Genomic DNA, 9920 nt, shown 5'->3' with positions numbered 1-9920 from the left:
GTTTTGGTCTATTGTTCCAGCCTCTGTTTTCTTGCCTTTGTGTTTAGTTTATTTCCTTTGTTGTTTCTTTTGTGTCTTTGAGCTAATCCTTAATGATTGTCCTTATTGTCTTCACCTGTGTCCCTTTTCCCCAAGCTGTCTCCACTTCCCTGATGAGCTCATCTGTATAAACAGACCAGTCTTTCACCTTAGGCTCTGTGTGTTCTTGGCTCTGAGCTTGTGCTCGTTGGTGTTCGGGTTTTTGAGTGTAATGTAAATTAAGGCTGGTTTTCTGGAGTCGCTCGCGTCTGCCTGAGTGTTGTACTTGAGGCCATGAGTGCGGCTTTTTAACTTGTTTTTGTTACAAGCAACTCAAGTTCCAGAGGAGCCAAAAAGCTTTCCAGTGACTGGAATCTTTCTATGTCTTTATTAGCTGCTTCTCTTCTACACTGATTGCTTCATTTGATCAGTGTAATGTGACTGCTCACTCGCTGTTGATTATGTGCTTTAGTTATATGACCCCATGTCTGTTAAATGACGAACGAGACAAGCTTGTTCTGCTGCTATGAAGAATTCTTGGAGAATCTGTACTATCAGTGTTTAACTTCAGGTTCAGTAATTTTATTGGTGGTAATGTTGCATAAAACATTCAGTTCCTGCAATTTAATGAAAGCCTGTCTGCAGAGTTGATATCCTATAAAAGCAAAAATGGTTAAAGTGGAAATAGTTTCTCATCTCGTCATATTATAGTAGAAACGACGGTTCCCCCTCTGCTCAGTGCAACAGTTACCTTACACAGTGAGGCGGTAAATGAAAATGAACATCAGTGCCTGTAACCTGTTTGTACTGCTGTTTTTGTTCAGGTGCAGCTGTGGTCAGCTGGTGGCACAGCACACCGCCATCCCTCTGGGGGCCAAAGAGGACGGGGCCCCACTGGTCCAGCTGGAAGTCCAATCTACGGAGAGATGGAGTGCCCTCAAACACACCCAGGTCTCCCCCACTGATGCCTATGGGGTGCTGGAGTTTCAGGGAGGAGGACATGTCAACAAGGCCATGGTAGTGTGCCTGAGGAGTGACACGCCAGCTTCACTGCTTCTGTAGCGTTCTAGCACTGACACCTCTTCCTCCTCCTACAGTACATCAGGGTCTCCTTTGACTCCAAACCAGATTCCCTGCTCCACCTGATGGTGAAGGACTGGCAGCTGGAGCTTCCCACACTTCTCATCTCTGTTCATGGAGGCCTCCAGAACTTTGACCTGCCTCCCAAGCTGAAGCAGGTCTTTGGTAAAGGGCTGATCAAAGCTGCTGTCACCACTGGAGCCTGGATCTTCACTGGAGGAGTCAGTACAGGTACAGCCTTCATTCTTTATGCAAAGATGACTTGATGCCATTCCTGTTCTTTGACATCAAAATAAGTCATTTTGTATATCATGACTTTTTTTTTTTCCCCCAGGAGTTATCCGCCATGTTGGCGATGCTCTGAAAGACCATTCTTCAAAGTCCAGAGGGAAAGTTTGTGCTATCGGGATTGCACCGTGGGGGATTGTGGAGAACAAAGAAGACCTGATTGGGAGAGATGTAAGACAAACCAGACGGAGTCTAAGCCGACAGTGTTTGCAGATATTTATGTAGTAAAACACCTGGCAGCAGAATGTGCTGTTCCTCACTTGGGTGAAACATGGGGTTTCATGTTTTAGGTGACCCGGCCTTATCAGACAATGTCCAACCCACTCAGCAAGCTGTCAGTCCTGAACAGCAGCCACTCCCACTTCATCCTTGCTGATAACGGGACGTGTGGAAAGTACGGCGCTGAGGTTCGCCTCCGCCGGCAGCTGGAGAAGCATATCTCTCTGCAGAAAATCAACACACGTGAGTCAAACATGTGACCTACCCAAAATGCACAATTGCTTTTAGTGTCAGTCTGAAGCTTATCAGTCCATCAATCTGTGTGACCTGTGGGTTTCCCTTTGTCATCCTATGCCTGGAGCTGTCTGTAAGGCAGGGACAGCAAAGGGGAGCTCAGCTGTCACCTCTCACTTCATGAGGCCACCATAAATGACCAGAAAATCAAGACTTTTTTTTTTTTTTTTCTATCAAACCTTAACTGTATCGAGTCAGGTAAGTCTAAGTGAGGCGGCTGTTTCACACTACTTGTGGCAGAAATGTTGTCTTTAACAAACCATTTTTAGTTTGAGCACAATGCATGGCTAGAAAGCAGTTCCAGAGTGAAAGGGGTGCTGGGTTTGGGTACGTGGTCCTGCATAAAGGTGGAAGACCATACATGAGAGCAGTTTTCTGGTGGGTGGCTCAGCAATGCTAAAGCTGCACAGCACTCTGTGTGAATGAGTGACTCTTCAGAAAAGGAAAACCAAATTGGTGCAAGTGAAGCTAATCACTGAATGCTGAAGGTCATTATTTTGAATTGCAGATGCTGATCGAAGTTAGCCTTAGAACTTATTTTTGTGTATGGTGGTTTCAGGTCTTGGTCAGGGGGTCCCAGTGGTCTGTCTAATCGTAGAAGGTGGTCCAAATGTTATCTCAATCACACTGGAGAGCTTGAAGGAGGAGCCCCCTGTCCCAGTGGTGGTCTGTGATGGCAGTGGTCGAGCTTCAGACATCCTTTCGTTTGCTCACAGATACTGCGAGGAAGATGGGTGAGCTGAACGAACGTGAAAGCCAGGCTTAACTAGACGATCACACCTGGTGGCAGTTATGGTATTGATACAATCACTGAGGATTGTCATCGACAGATTGAAGTTAAATAGCCAGACTACAATGTCATGTAGAAAATCACATTTGCTTCTAAAATGCACAATTACTAATAATTCAATTTATCAGATCATGTGAGACGCTCATAGTTTTCCAGTTTTAATATGGGAATTTCTTTATCGTTATACCCCTTTGCGTTCCTCAGTTTAATGTTAATGTGGCTACCTGGATGTTTCTCCTGCGCAGGTTGGTTAGTGAGAGTGTCAAAGACCAGCTGCTGGTCACCATCCAGAAGACCTTCAACTACAGCCGCAGCCAGGCACAGCAGATCTTCCTCATGGTGATGGAGTGCATGAAGAAGAGAGCTCTGGTAGGTTGGGGGCAAATTGAAATTAAGTTGTTTTTTTTCCATAACTGCATTTGTCTGTCACGTATGTCCTCATCAGTTCATTAATAAACCTGATCTCCATCCCCAACCCATCTCGTCTCAGTCATTTATCACAAACCAGCCCTACTGCCTTCATACACAGTTGTGTTACTGTTGGGGACGAAATAATCCCTGCCTGGATCTGAGCGGTTCAGGAGTGCATGAATATGCTGCAGATTTACTAAAGACAACAACCGAATGTCAAACTGTGATTTGAGTTCACAATGAAACGCATTAATTTTTCTCAAAATTAAACTGTCTGCGCCAGATTTTGGTTTTTATTTTTCCTTCGTCTTGGCTATGCACCATTTTTCTTTTGTACTGTGTAGGACAGGGTGTCCTGTAACAGTCCAACCCTGCAAAAGAATTAAAGCCATGTAGAGGCCTGATGACCGAACGCAACCAGGGGGAGCTACCTTACATGCCAGGGTGCACAAGTGTTGGTGCCAATTTGAGAACAATGGCTTAAGTCTCTGAACCAGCACTGAGCAAACACTTCTGAAGATTGTAATGACATAAGCTCAGGTGTGTGTGTGGGGGGGGGGAAGGAACTTAAACAACTTAAACATTGTTTAAGTTCTTTTAAACCTCACATGTGTAACTGTGGTAAGTTAACCTACACTACTGGTTGGGCATCGTTTCTGCAGTTTACAGATTCATGTTATACAAACCTGTTCACTGTGACATTTGCACAATGAAGGGTTTCCCTTTGAAGTGACACTGCAGCACTTAGTGGAGATTGTTCTGTGACCCTCCACCATTTATTTAATCCCACAATCCTCTGCTTCTTCCAGAGAACAGCTGCAACAGCAGGCTGCCCATAAATGTAAAAATCTGAACATCAATTCACTTAAACTGATCTGCTGTCAGATTAAAATTGCTTTGCTGCAGGTTCACATGTTCGTCTGCAGACATGACCTGAAGTCAGAAACATGAGGAAAATAAAGCTCGTGTAAATCACACACGTGAAAATGCCTGTGTTCAGATTTTGACTTCCAGTGATGATATCATTATCCATTAATCTCTTCCAGAGAAGAACCTGCCTTTTGAATGTAAATCAATTAGAAAATAAGCACAAAGACCAAATCAACAGAATACAGATGGGAGGGGGGGGAACCAGCAGTGCAACGCATCTGAAAACCTGCCGCACATGTCCAAACAACAGATTCTCACTCCAGATTCATTCTTTACTGACACTGAGGGTCCTTCATATTTTACCACACTGGGAAGCCTTCAATGTCATTTTCAGTGACACTCAATGGTCTAGCTGAGATCGCCAGATAAGGCGGTTTAAAAACCAAACGGGTTCCTCATGAGTAGGCTGGATTGATGCTGCTGGAATATATTAGAGGACGTCATCAGATGACCTATTCTTTCATTGAAGGACTTTTAAAATAAAAAAATAGATGCACAATCGGTGTTGATTAAGAGTTGAATGTGATACAGCCTGCATCTAAAAAGAAATACAAATAACATTATTGGCAAATGTCACAAGACATTTGTGTTCAGGTTGCTGCATTTCCTTGAGTGGTGTGAGGGGTGGACACCACCTCTGCAGGAGAGCTGCTCAGACCCTGGTCTGCTGCATAAATCAAGACCAACGTCTGTTAGATCTGGAATTCTGACAGTTTCATCACATTTACATCTAATGTCTGCATCCAACTTTTATATCTGATCAAAGGAAATAGATCCTTGGAGGCTCAGAGATAACAGGTACAGATTTACCAGATTACGTATGCCTTATTCCATCTCAATCACATTTTCACGACCTGCTTTATCGTCTCCAATTTGCATAAAAATGTTATTGTAGATAGTTTGAAGATAAATGATGATTCCTGTGAAATTTTAGCTTCATATATTTTTAATCCTTTAAAGATCTTTTTGAATCCTTTAAATGATCAGCTGATCCACTTTTCATGAACATCTCAAAAGGCTAAAAATGTCACTGTGTGAATGAATGATTACTATGAAAACATTAAGGTCTCTTGTCTAATATTTGATGCTAAATAAAATGCAAAATAAAGCATGCACAATTCTTTCTGACATTAAATTAATTTATGTTGACTCAAAGAAAGAATCTTGAAAAACCTTTGATAAATGAAGCTAAATTGTCACAGTAATCAGTCCATATGTGTCCAAGCTTTGCACCATAAGATTCATAACTAAGTTGGAGCCAGCAAAGCAGAAGATGCACATTGATTTGAGACGGATGACCTATAATGGGACCGGTTCTCTGCCCTGAGCTTTGCCTCTCAGGATCTGGGTGTCTGGTTTGGTTTGTGTCGCTCACTGTGCTGTTTCTTTGTTGATTGTGTAGATTACAGTGTTCAGGATGGGCTCAGAGGGACAGCAGGACATTGAGATGTCCATCCTCACAGCTCTGCTCAAAGGTTGGTGTGTGAAAGGGTTTTAAGAAGGAAACGCACAACAATGTTAATGCTGTTGTGTTAGGTAACATTTTAGACAGGCGACTGCCTAAGAGAAATGTTGGCCTGTGTTTCAGTTCAGGATCATTTCTCTGATAGGTCTGAGTACATCAAAGCAAATTATGCTTTTCTCCACTTAAATTGGGACATTTGGTGTAATGAGTGTCATGGAAGCCACATGTGGCTGGCAATACAGATAATTTCTTCAAGCATATGGAGTCGCAGTGATTTCACATGGTTTAATTGGTCAATGTAACAGCAACACATTCATATTTCTAATATTTATTCCAAAAACATGTCTGTGTAGGGACAGAACTGAGGGTGAGATCTTTTTTCCTGGTTTCAGGTACAAATGCATCTGCGTCTGATCAGCTGAGCTTGGCTCTGGCCTGGAACAGAGTGGACATTGCTCGCAGTCAGATCTTTGTGTATGGACTCCACTGGCCTGTGAGTTCACAGATACAACAGCTTCAGTCACTCCGTAAACTTTGTTTTTCTTTCAAGAGAAACTTTTTTCTTTGACATCAGCGTTCTGTCATCCATTTGTCTGCTTCCTCAGCCTAGGTGTCTTTTACTTCTGTGTTTGTGGATTATTGATTCCTCACTTGCGTTTGCTTTCTGTTTCAGCCTGTGCGAACTTCACCTTCTGACCGTCCAAAGAGCCCGGTAGCCCAGCGACCATCAGCAGGAGGGGCTAAAGGGAAACCCCGGGGGAAGAAGGGAAAAGGAGGAAAAAGCAAACCTGAACCTCCTGAAGAGACGGACCCTCGGAAACTGGAGCTGCTCAACTGGGTAGGAGACTGGACTAAAAGTGATGTTATCATCTTGAATAGCCGCCACCAGCATCCGCTCAGTGACTGACACTGACTGATCGAGGCAAATCTGTGATCCAGAAGCAGGTGGCAGGGGGTGATTGTCATGATGGTGTTTTTGTGTGGGACAGGTGAACTCACTGGAACAGGCCATGATGGACGCGCTGGTGTTGGACAGGGTCGACTTCGTTAAACTTCTGATTGAGAACGGCGTCAACATCCACCACTTCCTCACCATCCCCCGTCTGGAGGAGCTGTACAACACGGTGAGAGGAGGACCTACTCCATGACACCTCCCGTGTGCAGAGTCATAGTTGATTTACAACGAAAAAAGTGCTCTTTGCAAGAATTATATAATAAATAAAAATTTAAAATGACCTTGAATGAAATCAGCATAAAAATCCATCAGCAGCAGAAAGAAATAACCCATTTTAAACCCAGTACAAAGCATCATTTTATGACGGGGTAATGAAACTGGGTAACCGATTTATGGTGGTGTTAAACTGGGTGTGATTATCCTGAATCAAGATGTTAGACGTAGCAGGGTGAGAGCCCTGATTATTTGGTGCTCACAGCAGGCTGGTAACACACACATAAACCTCAGGTTCATTCAAGATACAATACAGAGTTATTTTATCTTATCTTCAATGGGGGCTGGAAGAGCATTGAACTGAGCTGCAGTGGAGCTTGAGCACACCCTGCTGGTAATACATGTTATGTCACCTTTCAAATGTTTTTCCCAGTCTGCCTGTTTGTTATTGATGCAGTAATGAGGGCTGGTTTGTTGAATATGAGAGTAAGATTAAACTGCACTGTTTGAATCAGCAGAAACCTTAAAAAAAGTTTTGGTTTTATATGATGCATTGAAAAATCTTAATTCTCTCAGGGACACTGCTCATATACATCAGGCAGAAAATGCTCCAATTTCTTGGTACTTCACCATTTGTTACTCTTCCCTTGTAATATAATACCTTCATGCTTGTTTGAGCTCAATAAAATTTGGACATCTGTTAACAAAACAAAAGCTCTGCTCTAACCACTTTACTCTCGCTGACACGTTGCTCTGCAGCTTAATGTCCTTCTTCTGTTATATCACTGCTGCTGTCTCTAATCTAGCTCTGATCCACAGACATAAAAGCTCTTAAAACAATGGTTTAGCCACATTATTGTCAGATTACAAAACAGCTCTCTGCTGCTGTCTGCGTGCATCCCGCTCATCACGTCCTCTGGTCTCTGAGTGAATCTGTTAATTTGTATAAATTGTATTAAGCAGAGAAGCCACCACTGTTTTTATTTGCATCACCTTGTTTTGTGGTTGGTTTCTGCAGAAACTGGGACCAGCCAACACTCTGCACTTTTTGGTCCGAGATGTCAAAAAGGTGAGTACCGTGCTCTGGATTCACCGAGTTCATGAAATATTTAAACTGCTGTATATGCTTTGAGCTCAGGCTGCTTGTCCCCAGAAGGTACCAGGGCAGAACCGCAGCTGCACATCATAGAAAATATGTTCATGACCTTTAAAAACGAGGTATAAGTGTCCTGTTCACTGAAGGAAATCGGCTCTTCTACACTGCATCTGCAGAAAGAAAACTAGCAAATCAAAGAAAATATGAGGAATGACTGAACAAAAGATGCATAATCCAATGACATGTGTTTCAGGGGAATCTTCCTCCAGATTACCAGATCACACTGATCGATATTGGACTGGTCCTGGAGTTCCTGATGGGTGGAGCGTACCGCTGCAAGTACACAAGGAAGAGTTTCAGGACTCTGTATAACAACCTGTATGGCCTCAAAAGAGTGAGTAAAGTTGGTGGAGCTGCGATAGAAATGACCTTGCATCTGCTGTAGCATCAATACACTAATATTTACTCACATTTTCATCTTGTGTCTTACAGCCCAAAGCGTTGAAGCTTCTTGGCATGGAGGTATGTACATGTAGATCTGAAAACTAAAGGTGATCTGCTCTGAGAGGAAGACTTGCTGACCTGCTTGGTTTCTGCAGGATGATGAACCCCGTCCAAAGGGGAAAGGAAAGAAGAACAAGAAAAAGGAGGAGGAAGTAGACATTGATGTAGATGACCCTGAAGTCAGCAGGTTCCAATACCCCTTCCATGAACTGATGGTGTGGGCGGTGTTGATGAAGCGCCAAAAGATGGCATTGTTCCTGTGGCAGCGAGGGGAGGAGGCCATGGCAAAGGCTCTAGTAGCCTGCAAGCTCTACAAGGCCATGGCTCACGAGTCTTCCCAAAGCGAGCTGGTGGATGACATCTACCAGGACCTGGAGAACAACTCCAAGTGAGTCCCACACACAATCCTGGACATTGTGTCCAGCTTCTGTTTATACTCTTAAGGCCCTTGTTATCTTTTAAACCTTCTCAGTTGTGTTTGTTAAAGCCACATGCTGGTTTTCCAGCTTTAAAGTATCCACTGTGAGGCAGCCTAAGGAGGGTGTTGGCCTTTTTCTTTGCAGGGACTTTGGTCAGCTGGCCTATGAGCTGTTGGATCAATCCTACAAACACGATGAGCAGGTGGCCATGAAGCTCCTGACCTACGAGCTAAAAAACTGGAGCAACTCCACCTGCCTGAAGCTGGCTGTAGCTGCCAAACACAGAGACTTCATTGCCCACACCTGCAGCCAGATGCTGCTGACCGACATGTGGATGGGCTGTCTGAGGATGGGCAAAAGCAACAGCCTCAAGGTACCAGCAGAATACAGCAGCAAGGTTTTCTCAGGAAAAGGGTAGAATAAAGAAACTGGATAGACAGAAAAGGTTAAGAGTTTGTTTGCTTTTCAGAACTTCACAAGTTAAAATGTAATTTTTAAATTAAATAGGCCCAAGGATAGAACCCTGAGGGATCCCAGCAGTACTGGAGAGGCATCTATATGTTAACATAATTCTGTTAAGCTTGACCTTTGTCCGCTCCTCACCCTGTCTCCAGGTCATTTTAGGGATTATTTTCCCTCCTGCCATCATGCTCCTGGACTTTCGTCTTGGGGATGAAGCTCCTCATCATTCATCCAAAGGAAGCAATGATGGAAAAACTAAAGATGACAAGAAGTCAAACAAGGTATAAAACTCTTGTGTTGTTAACATCGACATAAAATTAAGCTGTTTGAGTAACTAAGACTTTGTTTCAGGATGCAGCATCTAATGTTGACGCTACTTCAAAGAAAGGAGATGAAGAAGAAAATGAGAGTGACAAGAAGCACGGGAAGAGGGTTCCTATCGGGAGGAAAATCTATGAGTTCTACAATGCCCCATTCACCAAGTTCTGGTTCAACACGGCAAGTGCACATTTCAATATTTAAAATGAGAAATATATAAAAGGGCATTTCAGATAATAAAAATAAGTATCTGGTAGATATAAAAAGACTGAACATTTATGAATATTTTCCCTGAAACTTCGTGTTTGACAGAACTGCAACAGACAATGTTTTTTTTGTTTTTTTAAAATTTATGTTTTATTAGTTTTCTTATTTATACAACATGTACAACAAATTCAACTTAATCACCGTGGGGGGGAAAGCAAGGCAAAACAAAACAACAACAAAAGAGACAAACA

At 43.1% G+C, this 9920-nt stretch overlaps 1 protein-coding gene across 1 annotated transcript in view; it reads left to right on the top strand.

Annotated features, from left to right (window-relative positions):
- LOC102203793 (transient receptor potential cation channel subfamily M member 1-like) overlaps positions 1-9920 on the top strand; it is a 20957-nt gene that overhangs the window by 2080 nt on the left and 8957 nt on the right. Inside the window, exons 2-18 of the mRNA XM_013909136.1 lie at positions 843-1035; positions 1116-1329; positions 1433-1557; positions 1677-1848; positions 2459-2633; positions 2935-3058; positions 5433-5505; positions 5888-5988; positions 6169-6333; positions 6485-6619; positions 7682-7732; positions 8013-8153; positions 8252-8281; positions 8359-8651; positions 8827-9055; positions 9297-9425; positions 9496-9642. Of these exons, the coding sequence (XP_013764590.1) occupies positions 843-1035; positions 1116-1329; positions 1433-1557; positions 1677-1848; positions 2459-2633; positions 2935-3058; positions 5433-5505; positions 5888-5988; positions 6169-6333; positions 6485-6619; positions 7682-7732; positions 8013-8153; positions 8252-8281; positions 8359-8651; positions 8827-9055; positions 9297-9425; positions 9496-9642 (2497 nt within the window). The remainder of the gene's footprint in view (positions 1-842; positions 1036-1115; positions 1330-1432; positions 1558-1676; positions 1849-2458; positions 2634-2934; positions 3059-5432; positions 5506-5887; positions 5989-6168; positions 6334-6484; positions 6620-7681; positions 7733-8012; positions 8154-8251; positions 8282-8358; positions 8652-8826; positions 9056-9296; positions 9426-9495; positions 9643-9920) is intronic.

The sequence above is a fragment of the Pundamilia nyererei genome, unplaced genomic scaffold (genome assembly GCF_000239375.1).
Source record: "Pundamilia nyererei isolate P.nyererei 1_Seehausen unplaced genomic scaffold, PunNye1.0 scaffold00019, whole genome shotgun sequence".
Taxonomy (NCBI): Eukaryota; Metazoa; Chordata; class Actinopteri; order Cichliformes; family Cichlidae; genus Pundamilia; species Pundamilia nyererei.
This window is presented reverse-complemented; position numbering and strand designations above follow the sequence as displayed.